This window comes from Lichenostomus cassidix, chromosome 4A, assembly GCF_008360975.1.
Source record: "Lichenostomus cassidix isolate B80296 chromosome 4A, HeHo_3.0, whole genome shotgun sequence".
NCBI lineage: Eukaryota > Metazoa > Chordata > Aves > Passeriformes > Meliphagidae > Lichenostomus > Lichenostomus cassidix.
The window spans coordinates 1,006,916-1,029,828 of NC_139485.1; the positions used below are offsets into that span (position 1 = coordinate 1,006,916).

The following is a 22,913-nucleotide window of genomic DNA, read 5'->3' on the forward strand; positions in this document are numbered from 1 at the left end:
TGATTCTATGATTTTCCATCCCCATGCTGAGCAAGACACTTCTGCAGCATCTAAATTAATAAACTTTTTTATTAGATAAAATACATTTTGCATCAAAGTAATAAAAAACAACCAAAAAACCCTCACTTGGAGACAGGGAATTCAACACACAGAGGTCACACATCCATGGGATGCCCATGCCATTCCCAAAGGTTACTGCATCTCCTCCTCCTTCTGTGCCCTGAACTCCTTCATGCTCCTCTGAAACAAGACCAAAGGACAAATGTCACCATCATGTCCTTGAGTGACTTGTGTAGCACAGAGCCACCACCCTGCTGTGCTGGCTCTCCTCTGCCTGCAGCCTGGAAAAACTGGGAAGCTCTAACAGAGCTTCAGTTGCTTTTGGAAGTGGCTGAGCTTTACAGACACTCCAAGGGAGAGGGAGCCAGGCCATGCCATAGATCAGGCAGAGCCTGTCCAAAAATACTCCCAGCTTTTCCTGCCAAAGGTGCCTCCAACACAGGCCTCAGCCTCCCCACTCTGGGACCAAGGGATAGAACACACTGAGCTCCCCAGGAAAGGACCAAGGGATAGAGCACACTAGCACACCAGGAATGTCTCACCTCAAAGGTGTTGAGCACATGCTGGCAAACAGCCATCAGGTCATTCAGCCCTTTCCGGAATGGCTCCACAGCAGGAAGGGCTCCTTTGGGACAAGATGGATTAGTGACATGGAGGTGGCTTCCCAAGGGCAGTCCTTAGCTCCCCGGGTGTGTTTTCCCCCTACAGCTCAGGGTGCCAGGGCTGCTGCCATCCAGCCCAGGTGCCTGTGCCCTGCCTCCCCCTGCAGCTGGGAAGCAGGAGCTTGGAGCAGAATTCTGAGAGCAGCCTGTGAGGCTCAGCAAAAGGGCACAGCACTGGCAGAGGGCGGGGGAAAGGACTTTGCTTTATTTAATGGTGGGGAGCTGGCAGGAGCAAGGGGAATTCCAGGAGAACAGGGCCCCAGCCTCACCTCTGGTCTGGATCCTGAAGTTGATCTTGCTTTCCGAGGGGTGTGTGATGCAGTAGCCACAGAACTCCACATCAGGGCTGCAGGAGGGCAGAAAGGGGAGCAGTGAAACCCAGGCCAATCCATGGCAAATCAAGAAAAAGTTGGAGGCTTGGGGGACCCCAGACCTGCTGGGGCTCAGCATGTTTCTAGAATGAGTTAGAGGAGGGATGTGCTGAGGGGAAACTCCCTGTGTGACTTTATTCACACATCTCCTGAGCTGCAGCTGGAGCTCTGCAGGGACAGACCTGACTGTCACTGTTCAGGTAACCACAGCCAGAGCAGTGCCAGCCCTGCACAGTCCAAACATGGGATCCTGGATGATTGGAATTCTCCCTCTAACCAAACCTGCTGCTGCTCTGCTGCTTGGAAGAGGCTGAAGAGTCCAGGGCACTGGAGAAGCTCCCAAGGTGTTGCAGGGCCTCTGTCCCCAGCTGATCTGGGTGGTGGAGCTCTGGCCTCAGCAGGAAGAAGAGCCCTTTCCTGGCCAGCAGCTCTTTTTGTGTTGTCACAGTGATTAATCAGAGATCTTAAAGTTCATCCCATTCCATCCCTGTCATAGGCAGGGACACCTTGCACTATCCCAGGTTGCTCCAAACCCCACCCAGCCTGGCCTTGGACACTTCTAGGGGTGGGAAATTCACAGCCTCTCTTCATGGCCCAGCACAGGCTGGGCTGGAGACCCAGCTACTCCTCCAGCAGCTCAGGAGGGACTGAAAGCCCTAGGCTGTGCTTAACTGGGGCTCCTGGGCAGGGGAGGGTGTGGGTGGAGGCCCAGGAGAGGCTGGTCTGGCTTTTTAGAGGTTATTGGTGCTCTTAGGGTCCTGACACAGCACAAGGAAAAGGAGAAGCAGTAGGGGGGAGCATGGCTCCATGTCTGACACAAAGGCTCTATGGGTGTGCACAGAGGGGATTTAGGACCATTTGCCTCATCCCAGCAAAAGCTGAGGTGTGGGTCAGGAAGGAGAAGGCCAGGGCAGGGCATGGGCATCCCTCAGAGGCCCCACTCACTTCTTCATGACCATGTAGCGCAGGGAGTTGCCCAGGGTGTGATCCTCGTCGTGCAGAACGAACGTGACGCAGTTCCCGTCCGTCCCATCCGCCTGGATCTGTCACCAGTGGGAAGAGAAGAGAAGCTGTAACCTCCCTGAGGTCAGAGACACCTGAAGGGTGAGGATCAGCTCCTGGCTCAGCTTCCCAGAGTAACTGGGAGGGCTGGATCTGGGAGGTCTGGCTGGGCCACCTCTGGTGCTGCTGTGGGACCAAAACACCTTGACAGAGAAGGGAAAGCTCCAAAACTGCACCTGGTTTTAAAACAGCTTACTCCTGACCTCCACCAGCTTCTGCTCCCCACAGGAGGAGCTCAAAGCCCTGAACTTCACTAAATTTTGTTAACAGGCATGTTCCTGCTGTCCCTCCTGTTTCAGGTGACACCACTCACTGTCCTCAGCCTCTGTCCCTGCTACCCTGCACACCGTAATGGAGTTTCCCACGCCAGGGAAGCACAGTCCTGTCCCGGGCTGGGCTGGGGGTCTCTGGGGTGACACCTGGGGACATTAGATGTAGGAATGGAGGGAAAGCTGAAAGGCAGGTGGGCTGGAGCAGCAGGGTGGGAGCACAGGGATCTGGGCTGTTTCCCACTGCCGGGTGAGGCACCAGCCCTGCAGAGCTGGGTGTCCCCTGGAGCCATCCTGCCACCATCTGTCCTGATGTCGATGCCACAGCACCACAAGTGAGGGTGCCCTAGCCCTAAGCCAGGCTCGGGAATGACAGAATCACGGAACCATGGAATCACTGAGGTTGGAAAAGCCCTTCAAGACCACCGAGCACAACCATTCCCCCGCACTGCCCAGGCCGCCCTAACCCATATTCCAAGTGCCACATCCACGCGGCTTTCAAAGCCCTCCAGGGACGGAAACTCCACCACTGCCTTGGGCAGCTGTGCCATAGCCGGACAACTCTTCCCACGAAGGATTTTTCCCTCATACCCCACCTAATCCTCCCCTAGCACACCGTGAGGCCGCTTTTCCCCGGGAGTAGAGCCCGTGCTCCCCGCTCCACCTCCTGCCAGGGGGCTGGGGGGTGCGAGCGCGTCCCTCCCGACCCCGATCCCGATCCCGACCCCGATCCCGATCCCGATCCCGATCCCGATCCCGATCCCGATCCCGATCCCGACCCCGATCCCCCATCTCCCGTCCCCCTCACGGTTTCCAGCACGGCGCTCCCGCCCCCGCCGCCGGCCATCGCTCTCCCGGGCTGCTCTCCCGGCGGCCCCGCGGCCGGAAGCGCGTCGGGCCGGGCGGGGCCACAGCGGGGCCGGCGGGGCCCGGAGCGCCGGTGAGCGGCTCGGGGGGGATCTGGGGCGGCCGCGGAGCCCCGGGCCGGGCCGGGCCGGGCTGGGCTGAGGGGGTCTGGCCGGGCTCAGCCCCAGCCCTGCCCCGGGCCCGGGCCCGGAGGCGCTGCCGGCGGGAGGAGGCCGCGCTCGACACCGGCGGCGGGCTTGGGGGAAGCGGGGACAGGCCGGGGGTCCTGGGGGGTTATTAGTGTGTTAATAGTGTGTAATTGCCGTGTTGCTGGCGTGTTACTGCCTCTTACTGGCATATTATTGGCTTGTTATTGGGGTGTTACTGGGGTGTGAGCGATGTGTTACTGGCGTGTTATTGAGGTGTTTCTGGTGTGTTATTAGTGTGGTGCTGGTGTGTCTGGGAGCGGAGGGTGTCGGGGATGTGGCACTGGATGGTTTAATTAGTGAATTAATGAATCCCAGGTGTGCTGTTGGGGGAGGCTGGAGGAGGTCGAGCTCTGTACGCAGGGAACAGTGACAGGACGAGATGGAACAGCCCCGAGTGGTGCCAGGGGAGGTTTAGGGGGGATATTGGGAGAGTTCTGTCGTGGAAAGGGCTGTCCAGCCCTGGCACCGCTGCCCAGGGCAATGAGGAGTCCCTCTGCCTGGAGGGATTTAACAGCTGTGTGGATGTGGCACTTGGGGACATGGGAGAGTGCCATGGGGAGGTGCCAGGCCTTGGCAGTGCTGGGGAATGGTTGGGCTTGGTGGTCTTGGAGGTCTTTTCCAACCTTAACACTTCCCTGATTCCGTGCTTTAAGGTGTACGTGTTCCCTCTTTAGAGAGCTGCTTACTCAATGACTGTCGTATTCTGTGACTTTACACCCCTCCAAACCCTGTTATGTGTCTTCCAGGAAAGGTGAAGACCACGTGGATTAATTTCCTTGGTGATGTGTTTCTGTAGGGCTGCCGTGAGGGAACCTGAAATAAACTCAGTGTGCAGAGGGGCAACTGAACCTGGGATAAGCTGGAGCACAAATGTCACATTTCTCGGGCTCAAAAAGCACAGGAGAACCCCAGGGCTTCACATTGGAAGATTCTGTAATGAAATAATGATTTTTCCAGCTGCCCAACAGAGGTTAAAGGGAAGCCTGGGCTGCTTTCTGCTGAGCTCACCCTGCTCAAACGATCTCTTTATTGCAGCAGTTTGCAACTCGCAGGATTGCGACACCTCCCCTTGTTCTGTGCTTAAAGCAGCAGCGTGCTGCTCTTTGCTTTCTGTAAGAGGATTTCTGGAAGTGCAGGCAGGGACCTCCTCCATGGCTCACTGGCACTGAGCTGGGAGTCTTCTGGGCCACAAGAGTCACTAGAAAACAATAAATCATCCCCACAGAAGTTTTAAACATCACATTGATAGCTGACTCTGTGTTTCTGATGTTCTTCAAGAGGTTTTTCTGTGCCCTTGTATTGGGAAGGAGTTGACTGTGAGGCTGTGAAGGTGGACAGGCCCTGGCACAGGGTGCCCAGAGAAGCTGTGGCTGCCCCTGGATCCCTGGAAGTGTCCAAGGCCAGGCTGGACAGGGCTTGGAGCAAGCTGGGATAGTGGAAGGTGTCCCTGCCATGGCAGGGGTAGCACATGATGGGCTTTAAGGTCCCTGCCAACCCAAACTCTTTTGTGTTTCTAGGATTCTTCAGTTAAATTCCCAGAGGGACCTCAGACAGCAGCTTGTGCATCTTGCAGTGTCTTTTTGGAAGATTTCATCTTGGCTAATTCCAGCTGTGTAATATTGTAAGTTTAGATAGAAAATAGCTCTACAAAGGGGTTGATTTAAATGGATTTCATTCGTTACTCTTGTAACCACAGAGGAGGGACGTTCTCTAGCAGTTTAACAGATTTGTGTTACTAACAGGAGTAACACATGCGTGGTACACGGCTGCTCAGGGAGAAAAATGTTCCTTGTTAATCTGTTTTATTTCATTTAACCCATTCTGTTCAAAGCTGGGGCTGGTGTTACTGCAGAGCACAGGGCTCTTGTCTCCCGAGTTTGGTGAAGGCCAGGGATTTGAGGGCTGTGGATATGGGGAGTTGAGGGCTGAATCCAGGTTGTTGGTAGCCATGCATTTGGGGAGTTCAGGGCTGTGAAGCTGGGGAGGTGAGGACTGAATTTGGGGAGTTGAAGGCCATGAACTCAGGAGCTGAGGGCTGAATCCAGGGAGTTGAGGACTGAATTCACAGAGTTGAGGGCTGTGAACTCAGGGAGTTGAGGACTGTGGGTGTGAGTGGTTTGAGTTCTGCAAATATCTGATATTAAAAGAACAGAGACTTGGGGAAATTGTCTAAACCACTTCACAATCCTCAGTTTGATGCTGGACCTGTCCTGCTCAGGGAATTGAGGTGTCTGTGTGTGTGGGCTCTGTAGCTCTGAGGTTCAGCTGGTCCTTACAGGGCAGGGGGAAGGTCTGGGGATGTGTCGTGGTGTACAGCTGCTCCTTTATGTGAGTCCTCCTGGGTGACTGCAGGAGCAGACACTGCTTCCTTGGTGCTGGACAGTCACCTGATTGCTCAAGAGGCTTAGTGGTGTTTGTGAGTCCAGGCTGTGCCCTGGTGTTGCTCCACGGGCCTGGCGCAGCACTGGGCTAGCCAAAACCTCTGTGGCCAGTGGATCTGGAGGGACAGAAGGGTGTAGTGAAGTCCCTGAGGTTAATTAGTGCTTTCCTGATGTAACTGGTCACTGATTCTTTGGTTTATGCTGCTCAGGAGTTTGGGAACGCTGGGGCTGGTGGCATCTGAACAGCTCAGGTGTGGAGTGAGCAGAAACCAGAACAAAGTGCAATTGTGTGCTTTGTGTCTTCTGGATAAATCAGTCAAAGCTCCAGTGCAGGATGGGGGTGAGTTTAAGCTTGCAGAGAATCTCTTCTGAAGGCCTGGATGGCTGAATTTATTGGTTTTTTTTGGTCCACAGCTACTCCTTTTTTTGCTGGGAAAATGCTCTCTGTGGCCCATTCAGACAGGAGGGAGCTGCTGTCTCTGATCAGGAGGAACCAGGACTAGCTGTGTGGTGCCAGTTAATCATTGTTCTGTACAGGATCACAATCCCAGATGGCTTTGGGTTGGAAAGGACCTTAAAGCTCATCCAGTGCCACCCCTGCCATGGCAGGGACACCTTCCACTATCCCAGGCTGCTCCAGGTCCTGTCCAGCCTGGCCTTGGACACTTGCAGTGATCCAGGGGCAGCCACAGCTTCTCTGGCTGTAGGGCTGCCCTTCCCTCTCCTGTGAGCAGCATTTAATGTGACTTATCCAAGGTTTAGTTTTATTTCATCCTCGTAAACTATCTGAGCCTGGTTTTTGCCTTGGCTTCTCTTCAGATGGAAGTAGTGGCTCCTGCAGGAAGCTTCCAAGAAATTGCTTCTTCCTTTATGTTTTAATTCTGAGTAATCTCCACTTTGGCTCATTTTCAGGTCAAAATGCTCCTGTCTTAAATGATACTGTGAGCATCAGGCTCGAATTTTGGTCTCTTCAGATCTGTGGAGGGGGAATTTGTGATTAGTAACTTACTCATGTTTAACTAGAGGTAGGTGAGTCTTGCCTTGGAGCACTGGAGTAGTGCTTGGTGACCCTCCCACTTCCACTTCTACAGCCTTGTGCTTGGAGGAGCTGACAGGAGCTTTTTGAGGTCAGAGGCAGGAGAATATCTCTGGAATCTGTGACTGCTTTTCCTGTGGGGTTGATGCAGCAGCTTAAACCTGGCTTAAAAATAAAACCAAAAAAACCCAAACTGCCCCTGACCTTGTGTGTCAGAATGGCTGCCCACACGCCTGGGGTGCTGTATGCAGGATGAGCAGCCTGGGAGCTCTTCCAGCACAGGTTTCTGGGAAGAATTAGGAGCTTTGGGCAGTGATGAACACCCATGAAGGTGTGATTGGTCAGGTAGGTGGGGGAGGCCTGGGTGGAAGAGGTTGTGGTTGGGTTTCTAAAGGGCTTTGTGATGCCCTGGCTCTGCTTGTCATGGGATGTTCTCAGTGGTTCAGGTGTTGCAAGAGATGTTGGGATGCCTTGGAAGCATTTGTGAACTCCTCAAAGGCATTTGCTGTAATCTGGGAGCACTGGGATTTCTCAGGCTCTAGTTTAATGAACTCTTGATTGTTGCTGGACCAGAAGAGCAGTGAGGGGAGCAAGGGCAGCCTTGGAGCTCTAGTCCTGTGGGAGCCACAGCCTCAGCTGGGGCTGGATCTTGGCTCACCTGCTGCTTGAAGGGATTACTTCCTCCTCAAGTATTTTCCCTGGAAAAACCAATCCTGAGCTTGTGAAGTCACATTTTCCGTGTTAGGGCTGTGCTGAGTCAGACCCAGGCAGGGATGCCTGGGGGAAGCAGAAGAGCAGGAGAAACTCGTGATCAACTCTTCCATATTTGATATTCTTTTCCTTCATGAACTGGTCAGTTATTTCTGACCTCACATGAACTCTTCCCCTCTGTGATAACCTGGGGGAACACTTCAGAGGATGCTTTGTATGGAGAACTTCCTTCTGCTGCAACCTGTCCTTGGACTTTGTTTCCGTGTCTGTCACAGTGAATGACCATGACTTTCTTCCCTGTTTTATATTCTTTTTCCTTGGATATCTTTGTGCTAAGGAGTTCCCTTAGGAAATGTGTAAAGAGAAAACTGTAATCCTTACTTTTCCAGGTTCTGTAACCTCACAGTCATTTCAAGTGGACACTGATGTTTAATTGACCATGATAAGCACCACCTGTACTTAAAGATCATCTCCTCTTAGAAAAGAATTATTTTGGTTTGTTTTCTGCAATTCTGCCAGGCTGGATGGCAGAGGGCAGTTGGGAGCTGTGAGCCAGCTGGGTCTAAATCCTGTTGTGTGGATAAATTCCTTCTGCTGGAACCTGTTCTTGGATTTTGTTTCCATGTCTGTTTACAGTGAATGATCACAACTTTCTTCCCTGCTTTATGTCTTTTCCCCTTGGGTATCTTTGCACTGAGGAGTTTCCTTAGGTAGTGGGCAAGGGCAAAACTTGCTCATCCTGAGCCATGTCCAGGGAAGGTTGGCACCTCTGTGGGAGTGATGGGTGGGAAACACATGGTGTGGGAACACTCAGAGGGCAAGGGAAGGTGTCACCTCCCAGAGCAGCAGGTGAACACAAGGTGCCTTGCTCGGGGACAGGAGGGACAAGAAGAAAGCTGTGCAGAGCAGCCTAGGGGCTTCCCCCTGCCCTTGGGAGAGGTGAAGGGATCGGGGAAGCAACAGGAGTGGGCCAGGAGGAAGTGAAAGTGGCAGATCCAGTGTTTGGGGAGCTGCTGTTGAGGGCTCTGGTGCCTCCTCCCCAGTCACTGATGTCCTGTTGTATTACCAGTCAGGGAGAGCAAAGGAGAAGAGCTTACAGGGAACTTCTTTGGAGTGTTCTCCCCTCCTGGCACTGGGAGCTCTCAGGGTTTCTGGGTTGTGCTTGGCTGAGTGCTCTTGATATTGGGGAGGAATTTTTCCCCATGAGGGCGGGGAGGCCCTGGCACAGGGTGCCCAGAGAAGCTGTGGCTGCCCCTGGATCCCTGGAAGTGTCCAAGGCCAGGCTGGACAGGAATTGGAACAGCCTGGGATAGTGGAAGGTGTCCCTGCCATAGGGATGGTCTTGACGTCCCTTCCAAGCCAAACTATTCCATGATTCTTTTCCCCCTTTGCAGTGCTGGCTGTGAACACCTCTGCTCCCAGGCAGTTGTGTGGAGTCTGTTCTGTGAATAAATCCATGACTTTATCCTGTTCCCATCCAATGCTGGGCTCAGACCTGTGGGAGGTTTGGAGATCCCTGGCTGGTACTGGGCAAGCCTGGATCTGTGGAGCTCAGGCTGCCCAGGGGAGCCCTGCTGGGGTGGTGGTGGTTGGACCTCCTTCACAGCCTTGTTAACCCAGAAGAGATCCATAAATCCCAGTGCCAGGGGGTGGAAAGTCTGGCTGGGCATGGCCTGTGCTCAGATGCACAAGCTCAACCACCCCTGTTGCTCTGTGGCTGTTCCTAGGAGGTTTCCTGGAGGACTGAAATAGGTCCGTGATCTTTCCAGATGTTTCGAGGCACAGAACAGAGCAGGCAATAAGCGGGGCCTAAGTGCAAAGTGAAAAATAAGATTTTTGGGGTTTTGCAGGGCCCAAAGTTGTCCTAAGTCTTTCCTAAGCAGAAAAGAGGCTTATGGATGTGTGGGATCAGCGGAGCAGCTGTCCCAGCTGGGCTCTGACATGTGGTTCATGTGTTAAAGCTGGGCTCTGGCAGTAGATTAATGTGGTGATACTTGAGCTGATTAAGAGTGTCCCTTTCTGTGGCAGCAGGGATGTTTTCCAACTCTGGAGACTCGGGGAATCCCATAATGGTTTGGGTTGGAAGGGACCTTAAAGTTCATCCTGTTCCAACCCTGACACCTTCCACTATCCCAGGTTGCTCCAAGCCCTGTCCAGCCTGGCCTTGGACACTTGCAGGGATCCAGGGGCAGCCACAGCTTCTCTGGGTAACTTCAGTGCTTCACCACCCTCACAGGGAGAAGTTCCTTCCATGTATCCAACCTAAATTTCCTTTTTTCAGTTTGAAGCTGTTCTGCCTTGTCCTGTCCCTGCAGTTCCTGATCCAGAGTCTGTCTCCTGCTTCCTTGTGGCTCAGGCACTGGAAGGGGCTCTGAGGTCTCCACACAACCTTCTCTTGTCCTTCCCAGCTCTGTCCAGGTCCATCCACATGCAGGAATGCTGGTCTGTAGGAATGCTGGTGATGAGGATAAATGATCAGTTTGCTTAGAGCAGGGCAGATTGGGAGCTTTTACAGCAATCCTGAGGGAACACACACTGGGAGTCTGGATCATGGAAGGAATGTTCTGGTGAGACTGAGCTCAGAGTAGGGATTTTGGGGCAGTCTGGGAGCAATTAGAGCCCTGGGCTGTGTCATAGCTGTGAGATTGTCACTTCCTTTGTGCTCCAGAGCTTCATTGGGGCAGTTATGCCAGGAATGAGCAAGAAAAAGCTGAAAGGGTCAGGTGAAGAGCAAAACAAGAGCTCTAGGTGGGAGCAGGGCAGGTGGAATTCACGGTGGGATTGATGACTGCAGGGCAGTGGTAATAAAAACCCCCTTTTTCAAGAGGTTTTTGGTGTCATCGTGAGCAGAACCTAAAAGGGGAAATGAAAGAACTTTGTGGTCATGGGGTCCAGTCTGAGTCCTGCCACATCCTGCTCTGAGTGTCGAGGGACCTGCTGCAGGACCCTGTGCCACCCTGCAGGACCCTGTGCCACCCTGCAGGACCCTGTGCCATGGGGACATTGTGCAGGTCCCTGTGCCACCCTGCAGGTCCCTGTGCCACCCTGCAGGTCCCTGTGCCACCCTGCAGGACCCTGTGCCACCCTGCAGGACCCTGTGCCACCCTGCAGGTCCCCGTGCCCATGCTCCTGAGCTAACCCTGCTGCTTGTGTCCCCAGGAGTGGCAGCCATGGCCATCCTGTTCGCTGTGGTGGCGAGGGGCACCACCATCCTGGCCAAACACGCCTGGTGTGGAGGGAACTTCCTCGAGGTGACAGAGCAGATCCTGGCCAAAATCCCATCGGAGAACAACAAACTGACCTATTCCCATGGGAAGTGAGTAACCTCTCTCTTTGGCTGTGGGGGGGACACCAGTGGAGATGAATGAGGATGGGAATAAACTGAGTGTGTGTGGGTTTTTTTCTGTAATTCTGAATTTTTTTCCATGCAAATTCCCATTTGATAAAATGTGCAGTCTGCTCAGTAGCTAATTTGTCCCCCAGAACTTTGCAGCATAACCAGGATTTGAGTTTAGCTCCAGCAGCAGCACCAAGGCAGTTGATACAAAATCAAGCTTTCTATTTTTACACAATTCCAAAGTGAGCTGGAGGATGCCTGGCTGTGGAATCTTTGAATATTGGCTTATGGAAGCTTTCCCTGGATTTTCTGAGGCTTGGATGTGGCTTTAGATAAAACTGCCACCCTTCTTGGGCTGCTTGTGGATCCTGGGTGCTTTGAGATAAAGTACTGGTAGATCACATGGAGTCTTCCTGAGCTGCCCCAAATCCAGTCTGCAGGACAGAGGGGTTTTTCCCAGGATTTTTCCAGCTCTGTGAACAGCCTTTGGTCAGTGTTTGTAGGACAGAGGGATAAGATGCTTCATCACCTGAGACTTCCTGCATGTGGGAAGTGGGTGAGTCAATGGGAACAAACTAAAATAACTGTGGAAAAAACAAATTTAGAGGTGTTGGATCCCATTCCAGCTCTTTTTCTGGAATTGGCAGCATGGCTGGATCCTTTCTGGTGCCCAAGCTGTTGTGTCAGAGCTGTTCTGAGGATTCAGAAGATGAGGGCTTCCCACATCCTTGCCTGCTTTGGGAGCACAGAAAGTCCTTGTGGGAGATATTTTTGAGGAAGTGCCTGCTCTGGAGTCTGACACACCTTGGATACTGCAGCTTTTCTTTCTTGCTGGAATTTTAAGGATACAGTTATTCCTGTAAGTGAAAGGAAATAACTTTGCCTTGATTGCAGTTCAACCAACTGAAAAGTTGAGTTTGAGGAGTGCTGCAGTGCATTTTTAAAGATAACTGGGCAGAGTGTGGAAGTTGTAAAGCTCAATGAGCACATGGAGATGTTCCTCCTGTCTGGAGTCTCCCAGGGATCCTCTGCATTGCCTATAGGCTGGAGAATTCCCTGGATTCTGTCCAAGATAGTTTATCTTGTTCTGAAACCAGAGAAAACTTGAGTTTCTCTGAACTCCCCAAATTCGTTTAATGAGTTCTTTTTGGTTTTAACTTCTGTGGTTTTAATACAGTCTCCAAGGAGAAGCAGCCCTCTGGCATTGGGAGTTCCTGGGGTTGCTCTGTCTCTGCTGTTGGGATCCTTCTTGGAGTCTCTGAGGAGCCTGCAGGGTGGACTTCACCTCACTCCTTCCAGGAGCGTTGTGTGTGTGCAAGGATTTTGGAAGATTTTTATGGGAACAGACCTTCAGGGCAGAACCCTGTGCCAGGATCAGTGAGGGTGCCCTACCCTCATTTACCTGGAATATGTTGGCAACTGTGCCAGCTCCTTAGGATAACTGGGATTTTCTGTTCCCAGCCCCCAGAGGCCCCACAGGCAGCTGTGTCTTTTAGAAAATGAGTTTTGTGACATATTCAAATGACCTTTTGTTCCTTCTTTTCAATTCTCTGCAGTTACCTGTTCCATTACATCTGCCAGGACAGGATCATTTACCTGTGCATCACAGATGATGTGAGTATTTGGGGCACAGCTCTGGCCCAGGCAGGCCCTGGGAAGTTTGGGAATTTTGGTATCCATATGGCAGTTATCAGTGGGAGCTGATCTGAGATGCCTTTTTTCCCCACTGGAGCTACTGTAACATCAGTTACAGCTTTGAACTCAGCCTGGAGCTCAGATCAGAATTGTGGGATGGTTTGGTTTGGGAGAGACCTTAAAAATCATCCCATTCCCACCCCTACCATGGGCAGGGACCTTTCACTGCCTGTGGATTGTGGGTTTTGGGGTGCAGTTCTTGGTTTTCCCAGTTTCTCTCTCATGGTGATGCAGAGACCATTCCAGTTGCCAGTGACATTTCCGTGGTGCTCCTAAATTCTGGAAGTGTTGAAGGAAAACCTCCTCCTCTGTGCAGGAGGGTGTCAGGCCCAGGATTGGAGCTGGAACAGCACTGGGGCTGCCCTCAGAACCTGAGATTCCCAGTACACACACAGACAGCCCAGTCAGGACTGGGAATTGCAGTCCCCTCCATGCCCTGTGCAGGTTATTCCTGACGTGCTCTGCTCTCTTTTGGCAGGACTTTGAGCGCTCCAGAGCCTTCACCTTCCTGAACGAGATCAAGAAGAGATTCCAGACCACGTATGGCTCCAGAGCCCAGACTGCCCTGCCCTATGCCATGAACAGCGAGTTCTCCTCTGTCCTGGCTGCACAGCTGGTGAGGCCTGACCTCCAGGCAATTCCCTGCAGGCCAAATTCCCCCAGGAATCCTCCTCGTGTTTTCTCGTGTTCTTAGGGATGGGGCCTAAAGCCAGGGTGCTCCTGCACTGCAGCTGGGTTATGGCACAGTTCAGGGTGAAAATGGCTTGGGCTTACCAGTGATGGATGAACTGGAGACCAGAGCTCCATGGGAACAGTGGAAATGTCCAAACTGGTTCCAGTTACCATCCAGTGCAAGGGAATGTCAGTGACAGCAAAACTTCATTTACTGTTACACCATTTCTGTTCAGCTTCAGAACTCGAGTCTCTGGTAATCCCTGTCTGCCTCTGCCTTCCCTTCCCTCCATGGCAGTTCCAGTGGCTGCTGGGGTGTGCTAGGATGTTTGCTTGAGGCACTGTGGCCTTTTCAGCAGGAAAGAAGCCTGGGCTTGGATTACAGTCAAGTACAGACCCATGGTAAACTCTCCAGGTGGTTTGCACTGAGGCTTCAGGGTTTCCATTCCCACAGCAGGGGGGAGGAGTGGAAGGAAGGAGGTTCAAGGGCAGGATAAATGACTTATGAAAGGTCCCTGAGTTGAGATTTGCCTTGGACAGTTCCAGCCGCAAAAGAAAAAGTGTGAGGGGATTACAAAAGTGAGGGAATATTTATTTCACCCTCAGTTTGTCCTGTGGAGCTGAGCTGATGTTGAGGATGATGCTGAATTCCAAGTGTAGGTACTGTGGGCAGGATGAGCTTTTCCATTGCTATGGCTCCAGGGTGGATTCTGCACAGGCAGAACAGTCACAGTCCCATTTAAAGAAACTCCCAGGTTTCCAAACTCTTCTGGCTACTCTGGGTCTGTTCTTGGACTCCTGAAGGACAAGGTTGGGCTGGAATCTGCTTCCCTCTTGGAGTTCTGTGCTGATTTCATTTCCACAGGCCTCAGACAGAGCCTTGTCCAGGCCATTTTCAGGAGAGCTCTTTACTGCTGTGAATTTGGATTTGTGTGTTTGGGGTGTACAAAGCCCACAGCTGCCACACAGCAGAAATCTGAGATAATTGTGTTGCTTTCTGTATTTTATTCCCAGCAGCATTTGGATGTAGTTTCCAAAGGATTTCAGTGCAGTGTTTGCATCACCCTTCTAGAACCAGAGGCATCTTGCAGAGCACTTCATTAACTTTCTTCTAATTAACTTGACTTGCAGTGTGACCTGGATCTGCAAACACCCTGCCCTGCTGCAGTGGGGGAGAGGAGGAGGTGCAGCAGCCTAGAGTAGTTTTTTGGTGTGGGATTGGGCTGCTGTTAAAACACGAGCTGTTTGTGTACAGGGAATGGTGCAGTTTGTGCTTTTCCCAGGATTTGGGCTGCAGAGCTGCACTTCCAGCACCTGCAGGGACAGCAGGACTGGGAAAGGACAGGGCTGCTGCTACAGGGCATAATGTCCAGTGAAATGAGTGAAGTCAGGAAGAGATAGAGAAGGACTAAGGAGCTGTCCAGTGTCCTGGAAGATCAGTGATGCTGGTAGTGCTGTTGGTGCTCAAACACTCAGGCTTTTCAAGGAAAGGCCTTTGGATTTCATGCTGGAGACTCTTCAGAGCCTTAATGGACTACAAACAACTTGATAACCTGAGCAATGTTGGCTTGGGGGTGTTTGTTGGGAGATGTCTATTGAATTAAAGACCAGATATCCTTGGAATGTTGGCTTCAGGGCTCATCCCCATGGTGTAGCTAGGGCTGTGCCTGTGGGGTAGGAGGCTCTCAGTGCTCTGCTGGGGCTGTTCTCCAGAGCCCTGGCTCTTTTCCTGCTGGTCTCTGGAAAGGGCCAGGTTTGGGGGTGTCACAGGTGCAGGAGGAGGGGCCCTTTGGTGGGGACAGCAAAGCTCTGGCCTCCAAGTGTAGGAATTCTGGAGCACTCCCAGCTGTACCAGTTGTGTGTAGGGCTGCAGGGTGAGGCCAGGGCCCTGAGGGAGGATTTACACCTGCACTGTTCCTGCCTGAAGTTTGCACTGGAATTTGGGACAGGAGCCTGTGTGCCACAGGGACTGGGGAAGGTGGTTTGGAGCATGGAGTTCATTCCAGGAGCTGCTCCTTGGCTTCCACAGCAGAGGGAGAGCAAGGAATAGTAATGCCAGTGCATAATAAATGAGATTAACTTCCTGTGTGTAAGAGGATGGAGTTCTTCCTCTCCAGGCTTTGATATTTGAAACTACAGGAAGTGCTGACTCATCACTTTATAAGCTGTTCAGGGCTGGAGTAAGCTGGGATTGCCTTATCAGAAGAGCCAGGCAGTCTTTGGAGCCACAGGGCTGATACTCCTCTAAATCCCAGCCTTTCCATCTCCCTCAGCCCAGGAGGAGCTGCCTGCCTGAGCTGTTCCATATTGCTGGGATGCAGGTGTCAGCTGAGGGGAGTTCAGTGATGACACAGCTCTTCCCTGCCGTGATTCCATGGGATGTGGTGGCTGACATTCCCTGGAGTGCAGGAGCAGGGATGCTCTCCAGGTGGCTCCTGGGTGAGGCTGAGGGGGGAGGCAGAGATGCTGCCCCAGCTCAAGTGCAGCAAACAGATAATCCTGGAAAGGGAGGCTGTGCTTCCACTAAAACCAGTGCCCAGCTTTGATAATCTGAAATCTCCCCCTGTGGAGGTGGTGGAGGAGATGTTGGATTTGGTGCTATCACCATGAGTTGACTGCCTCAGTGGGGGTATCAGTGTCAGACTCTTGCTCCCTAGGCTGTCAAAAATGGATGAAAATTGAACCTTATCCAGAAGAAAATTGGTATTTAAGCAGCCACATGGGTGATCATGGAGCAGAGCAGTTGTGATGGGAACAGTGACTTAAAATCCATGCAGGAATAGCAGAACTCAGTTCCCTGATGCTGAATTCACCTTGGTTTCCCTCCTTGAATCCTGCAAACACTGAGGCTCCTTTAACTTGCTGCTCTGGCCCACCCCGAACTGTGCAGGCACCAAAGGATCCCTGGGATCCCAAAACAGATGGGAACAGTCTGAGTGAAGTCCCTGTCACTTGTGAGGGGAATTGCAGGGGGAGGATGACAGGAATGGTGCTCAGGATAACACAGCAGAGGGGTTAGGAGCAGCAAAACTGTCAGTGAGTGCTTGACTGTTCCCAGGAGGTGACATGGGGGATCCTCTGGGATGGCTCCAGGACATGGGATGGCTCCTGGCTGCTCCATTCCTTTTGGAAGAGCAGTCAGGCCACTCAGACTGCCCACCTGCAGCATCTGGTGTGGCACTGCCAAACTTGTTGAGTTCCTCTTTCCACTGCTGGTTGCATTTTGAGGGTCCTGTTTTCATTGACTCCTGCTTTGTGAGGCTTCTGTTTTCTCTGACTGTTGGTTTGTTGAGGTTCTCTTTTCACTGGATCCTGGTTTGTTGAGGGTCCTGTTTTCCCTGATTCCTGGTTTGTTGAGGGTCCTGTTTTCCATGACTCCTGGTTTGTAGAGGTCCTGTTTTCCATGACTCCTGGTTTGTGGAGGGTGCTGCTCTCACTGCCTGTTCTCTGTTGCAGAAATACCACTCAGAGAGCAAAGGCCCAGACCAGGTGGCAGAGACACAAGCCCAGATCGATGAACTCAAAGGGATCATGGTCCGGAACATAGGTACTGTTTCCCTTGGGAAATGCCCTCTGCAGCTGCTTTTATTTTGGGTTTGGGCTTTGACGATCTGACCAGTCCAAACAGAGGGTTAGATCTGGAATTGACCAAACTTTAGCCCCAAAATGCAGCCTGTGTAATGTGAAGCTGTTCCTTAAGCCCCTGGCAGTCCCAGGAAGGCTGGGAACTGCAGCCAAGAGCTCCTGGCTTGGGGTTGGGTGTTGGGAGCAGCTTTTTGCACTGGGATTTTACCTTCAGATGTGAAGGATTTTTGTCTTTTCCAGACCTTGTGGCACAAAGAGGAGAGAAGCTGGAGCTGCTGATTGATAAAACAGAGAATCTCGTGGATTCGGTGAGTCTGGGGAGAACCTGGGAATGGGGCAATTGTGTTAGTGCACCAGTTGTGCTCCACAGGGAGCTGGGAGGTGGAGACAGCACCTGAAGACACTTGAAAGGATGCAGAAGCATCAAGACCTGCAGGGAATCCTTTTCCCTCCTTAAAGCTGTTCTATAGGTGCATCCCAGCTTGGGAAACATCCAGCTTCCCCTTGCTCCCCTGTCCTACAAGCAGCCAAGTGCTGACATGTTCTTGTCCTCATCCCTCGTGCCCTAGGTGGGGAAAACCCACTCTATGTGCAGTGATAGGAAAGATAAAACCACAATTAACACTTCCCTGGCAGCCTGGTCTGAAGGCAGCTGGATGCAAATAAACTGGAAAATGTGCATCTGTGGAGTTGTTCTGATACCAGCAGGGAGAGTGTGGCTGATTTAAAATTAAAAAAACTAAGTTGTTCCATCTAAATTTTAAAGACTCTGGAGCTGCTTGGAGTGTTTCTGAGGAAGTGAAGACTAAAAAAAACCCCAAATTAATGTAATTATAAAGCACTGTTATCTAGTAAAGTGCTGTGCACTCTGGAAGCTTTTTGCCTTTCCTTTGGGAATCCCTGGCCCTGGCTCAGCATCCTCCTCTGCAGCATCCTGGCTTGGTGCCCAGCTCCTGTGGCATCCAATCCAACCTTCCAATCCTTATCCTGGGAGAGTACCAGGAGCTCCTGTGTGGGGCTTGTGGGGATCCAATCACCTCTGAGCTGTCAGGAAGCCTTCATGCTTTAGAGAGGCAGTAGAGATGCCTGGAGCTTATCCAGCAGGGAGCAGAGTCCTCCAGCTCCCAGGTGTTCAAACCTTCCCATGTCCTCTGGTAGTGGCAGGAGTGAAAGATCAGGTGATGCTTTAGGGAAAGGGAGAGGAATTCCTTCAGGAAGTGGGCTGAGTTCATGGTGGAGCTGTCCCAGGGAGTGCTGGTTCTTGGAAACCGCAGGGAAAAGAAAGGATGGGATGGGATGGGATGGGATGGGATGGGATGGGATGGGAAATGCTTCAGTGTGAATTTCCTATAGCCCAGCAGGGAGTGGCTCTGGAGATCCAGGGCTGACATTCCCCACCTTGGGAGTGGGCTCCAAGGCAGAACTGCAGTTCACAGGGATGTGGCTCCTGGTGCAGCCTCCTGGAGGGTGTTTGGTGGGGAAAGCTGGCACTACCCAGTGGAATGAGCTGCTGGAATGGCTGGTTCTGGGCACTGCTGCATTCTTCCTGAGCTGTTCAGGGAATGTGTGTGGGAATTGCTGCACTGACCCAGCCTGGTGGGTGTTTTGGTGCCCAAACCCTATTTTGAATGAGTGGAAGTGCAGGATACAGAGAGGAGACTTGGATTTGGACAATCACAAGCTTTCCATAACAGGTTACCCAGAGAAGCTGTGGCTGTCTCTGGATCCCTGGAAGTGTCCAAGTGTTGGACAGGGCTTGGAACAACCTGGTCTAGTGGATGGTGTCCCTGCCCATGGCAGGGTAGAATGGGATGAGCTTTAGGTCCCTTCCAACCCAATCCATCGTGGGATTTTCCTTGTTTTCTCTCGCAGTCAGTCACTTTCAAAACCACCAGCAGGAACCTCGCCCGAGCCATGTGTATGAAGAACCTCAAGCTCACCATCGTCATCATCATCGTGTCCATTGTAAGTCCATTGTGGAGCACAGGAACCTGGAGCTCCTGGGTCAGGCTGAACCTCTGGAAAACACCAAACCCACACCACTGTCGAGCTCTGTGTGAGCTGAGCTCTGCCTGGAAGAGTAAAATGAGTGTTCTGTTGGTCATGTGTGAGGAGAGGGTGAAGGGTCTGGGGCATGAGTCCTACAAGGAGTGGCTGGAGGGGCTTGGTCTGGAGAAAAGGAAGCTCAGAGGGGGACCTTCTCACTCTGCAAACACCTGGAAGGAGGTTGTGGTGAGGTGGGGATTGGCCTCTTCTCCCAGGCAAGTGGGAAAATGGCCTTGATTTATGTCAGGGAGGTTCAGGTTGGATATTAGGAAAAACTCCTTTCCTGACAGAGAGGTTAAGCCTAGGGCAGTGTTGGAGTCACCATGGAGGTGCTCAGAAAATGAGTGGATGTGGCACTTTGTGATGTGGTTTAGTGGACATGGTGGGATTTGGTCAGAGGTTGGACTCGATTATCCTGGAGGTCTTTCCCAACCTTTGTGATCCTCTGAGAGGAGATTGGAGCACTGTGTCCATGAGCTGCCTGCTGTCCCCAGGAGCAGCTGAAGTGCCCTGCTTGACCTGGGGTGGCTTTTTAGCCCTCAGTCCTGGTGGGATCTCCTGATGGAACTCTGAAGTGGCTTTTTTTGGTGTGCCAGTTCTCCTCCAGCTGTACCAACTGTAGCTGGAGCAAGGAGGGGGTGCTGGAGGGTGACTGCAGGGTCAGGGTGGGAAGCACTTTGTCACCTCCTCCATGAGGACAGTTCTAGCTGCAGGGATGTGGAGGGAGACGAGGGTGTTGGACAAGTTCTTCAAGGCTTTGACAATCTGGGGTTTCCAAGCATGTGCTATATGGCAGTTGATGAATGCTGGGAATCCCTAATTCCCTACAGCATTCCCATTTTCCCTCCCCAGGTGATCCTGTACATCATCCTGTCGGCAGTGTGTGGCGGGCTGGCCTGGCCCAGCTGTGTGCAGAAGTAACTGGAGCTGCTGTTGGTCACTTGGAGATGAGGCAGAGTGTGAAGAAGCAACCTGCAGAGTAACTTGCGCCTGTCACCACTGCCACCTTCCCATCCTCCCGTCCCTCCAGGACTTCAGACTTTTTGCCTTATCACCCAGACAGACCCAGCTGGTCGCTGCTGCTGCAGCTGTGACTTCAAGAGTGAGCTGGGTTGATTACTTGAAAGGATTTTTTGTGTTCCTTTTGCTGTCCCAATGCCACCCTTCTGGAGGGTTGTGTGCATGCTGGCCCCGTGTCCGTGTGGCTTTGCACGTGGATGGGGACAGGAGTGGCTGCAGCTGTCCCACCTGGGATGGAGTCAGAGCAGGGTTCGGGGTGGGCTAAGCCACACTAATGGGGACAGGACGGTTTGAGTTCCCACAGAGCCTCTCCTGCACATCTGGCCACACGTGGCTCTCAGTGCTGCACCGCATGGAGGTCACGGGTTAATCCTGGCTGGAACAAATGGGGTCTGGGCTTTGTGCACTCACAGGTGGAGGTGCTGCTGCTGGGGGAATCTCCCTGTTCCTGGAGGTGATCCTGCAGGCAGCAGGAGGGTGTGGGGTCACCTCAGTGTTTGGAAGGAATGGCTGCCTCTTCATCCTCACTTCTTCCTCATCTCCCCCCTGCACTGGTGGCTGAATGGACACAGTAGAGGAGACGGTTACACACAGTTCAGGGTGCAGTAACAGGTCTGCTTTCTCACTGATGATTTCTCCTGCTCTTCTTTGGAGGCTGGACTGCAATGAATATAATTCTGTCACTGGCTATGGTGAATTTGGGGCCAATCTGGCTTGATAAGGTGTCAGGGAGCTGCTGCTGCTTGTGCTTCTCCTGGAAGGTGTGCACTGAACTGGAGGACAGAGAAGGGTTGGCGTTGATGGCTGGTGACTTTCTCCAAGGTCTGAGGGAAAAAGGCTCTGCCAGAGGATGTAGTAATGTTCTCCTCTGGAAGGACTTCAAACCAAACCCAAGGCTGGTAACCAAATGCAGGCTCAGGGGTGCTGTTTCTGTCCCAGCTGCACATCTCCATCCCCAGCCAGGCCTGCCTGAGGGAGCTGGAGCTGCTGGGGCCTGGGCAAGGGCTGGTGGCACTTCTGTCCTGGAGCTGACAGGCTCCTTTCCCAGGGAAGAAACAGAAACACGCTTCAGGTGCGAAGGAATCTGCCTTTGGCCCAGGAAAGTCGAGGTGTGGGAAGGGGAGGCTTCATTTGGTGCCTGAGCTGGAGCATGTGGCTGGTGCCCTGGGGTCCTGGTGACACTGGCAGGGTGGTGATGTGGCTCTGCTGCTCCTTCACGTGTGACACTGACCCTGGAGCTTCCCAGCAGGTCCCACATAAAGAGTTCTCCTATAAATAGTAGCTCCTTTGGATTTGTCTTCTGCTGGCCTGAAGTTTCACCACTGGTGATTAGACCTTGATATCCACAAAGTGTCAGTGGCCACTGGCATCTGCTTCTTTCTGTTCCTGAATGTAAAGCTTAGAGAATCCCTCCCTGCAGCTCCTGCTCCTTCAGCCCCAGGTACAGCTCTGCATGTTTTAGGGATCATGCTGTTACCATGTTCATTTGGATGATTTCTTCTCTTATGTACAAATAATTTTTAAAGAAAATCCTTCCTTTCCTTCTCAAGGATGCACTGAGGCATTAGTGTAAAAACATTACCTTGATTTCAATAAAATTCCTGTACAGAAAGCAGAGTTCCTTAATTTTGTGGGAGCCTTTGACCTACCTTGGGAATGCTCAGTGCTGATGCAGGATTAGGTTTTGGAAGCACGCTCATCCATCGGGATGAGGGAATTGGATTTCCTCTTGGACTTGCAGAAACTGTTGGAGTTGTTGATTGTTATCTCAGTTTGAGGCAAAGTTGCATTTTAATGATATTAGCCAGGGCTTGGGATGATAGAGAATATTGGAAGGTGAAGGGAGATCACTTAGAAGCTTAGGAGCTTAGAAATATGAGAGGATAAAATTAAAAGAGCTCCTGAGTGTGATGGTTCTTACAGAGCTGTGCTCAGTGTTCCCCTCCTGAACAGGGACAGCCTCTGCCAAGTGCTTGTCAGCATCAAGTGTCTGTTGAAAATGCCTGTGAATCCAAGCAGAATCCAACCTCAGCACCTTTCTGCTGCTCTGCTCAGCCTGGAACTGTATCCAGGTCTGCATCTCCATAGCCATCCTGGCTGCAAAACAGTGGAAACAATGCCACCAGCCTCATGGGCTTCAACTATTTAATATTTTACTCTTTCAGAAGTTTTTGTTCTTTACCTAGTGTTAAATATCCACGAAAATGTAACAGCACCACTCAGGTGGCTGCAGAGAAAGGCAGTGCCTAGAAATACAGAGCACAGGAAAGACAACAGGGGAACCATCAAGTAATAGAGAAATCAAACAGATGTTGCTGGTCTTTTTACCTTTCAGTGCCCTGAGGAGGTCACTGTCACCAGGTTCCAGCTGTGCCAGCAGGTAGAAGTCTTAGAAAATGCTCTGCAAAAGAGAAAAGCCTCAGCAGGGCAATGCTGTGACCCTGCTGAGCTTCGCCAGGGTGGGAGAAGCTTCTCTGTGTACACTCAGCTGTGTCTGACCATGTGGAGGGGAGGGGGTTGCAGCCAGGGGGTTACAGCAGCAGCTCCAGCTGAGGCTCCTGGGCCTCTTCTCTGCCCTGTAACTGCTGCTGGTGCCAGTCCTGCTGGCACTGTCCCCAGAGGGGCTGAGTGGTGACACAGGAACACTTCTGGGCCCCTCACAGCACTGTGGTACCAACTGGCTCTTCCTCTTTTCCTTGATCACAAGTGATCTCTGCAGTGCAGGATCCTCCACAGCTTCCCTTGTCCTGCTTCCTGGATTTGGTTCTGCTCAGACCATGTGTGGATGTTTTAGGAATGGCACAAACTGAGGGCTGTGGTTTTTCTCCTGTTCTAACACCCACCTTGTTCTTCTGATCTCCAAGGAATTAAAGCTAAATCTCACTCCTTGCATCCTACCAGACTTCAATGAAGCCCTGCTTATCCTTGCAGAGCTCTTTTCTGTCAGAAAA

General features: G+C 52.1%; 2 protein-coding genes across 3 annotated transcripts; one reads left to right on the top strand and one right to left on the bottom strand.

The window, feature by feature from the left end:
* Positions 1-51: 51 nt before the first annotated feature.
* On the bottom strand, positions 52-3,358 carry LOC146437231 (DNA-directed RNA polymerases I and III subunit RPAC2-like). The gene is made up of 5 exons (XM_085059981.1): positions 3,233-3,358; positions 2,039-2,136; positions 992-1,068; positions 603-685; positions 52-240 (listed from the first exon to the last, which is right to left on the bottom strand). The coding sequence occupies exons 1-5, from the start codon at positions 3,269-3,271 to the stop codon at positions 193-195; spliced, it is 345 nt and encodes a 114-aa protein (XP_084916107.1). The 5' UTR covers positions 3,272-3,358; the 3' UTR covers positions 52-192.
* VAMP7 (vesicle associated membrane protein 7) lies at positions 3,257-21,574 on the top strand. Of its 2 annotated transcripts, none has more exons than XM_085059980.1 (8): positions 3,257-3,364; positions 10,767-10,923; positions 12,501-12,558; positions 13,118-13,255; positions 16,768-16,858; positions 17,137-17,204; positions 18,769-18,861; positions 19,795-21,574. In XM_085059980.1, exons 2-8 carry the CDS (start codon positions 10,778-10,780, stop codon positions 19,861-19,863), a joined length of 663 nt encoding a protein of 220 aa, XP_084916106.1. In that variant the 5' UTR covers positions 3,257-3,364; positions 10,767-10,777; the 3' UTR covers positions 19,864-21,574. The 2 variants fall into 2 exon arrangements, with proteins under 2 accessions (XP_084916106.1, XP_084916105.1); XM_085059979.1 differs by lacking the exon at positions 3,257-3,364 and adding an exon at positions 10,042-10,174.
* Positions 21,575-22,913: the final 1,339 nt, after the last annotated feature.

Coding starts and splice junctions, on each gene's coding strand:
- LOC146437231 (XM_085059981.1), bottom strand. CDS start 3,271: ATGGCCGGCGGCGGGGGCGGGAGCGCCGTGCTGGAAACC. Junction 2,137..3,232: donor GGAGCGCCGTGCTGGAAACC/GTGAGGGGGACG, acceptor CACTGGTGACAG/ATCCAGGCGGATGGGACGGA. Junction 686..991: donor CTTCAGGATCCAGACCAGAG/GTGAGGCTGGGG, acceptor CTTGTCCCAAAG/GAGCCCTTCCTGCTGTGGAG.
- VAMP7 (XM_085059980.1), top strand. CDS start 10,778: ATGGCCATCCTGTTCGCTGTGGTGGCGAGGGGCACCACCATCCTGGCC. Junction 10,924..12,500: donor CTGACCTATTCCCATGGGAA/GTGAGTAACCTC, acceptor AATTCTCTGCAG/TTACCTGTTCCATTACATCT. Junction 18,862..19,794: donor TCATCATCATCGTGTCCATT/GTAAGTCCATTG, acceptor TTCCCTCCCCAG/GTGATCCTGTACATCATCCT.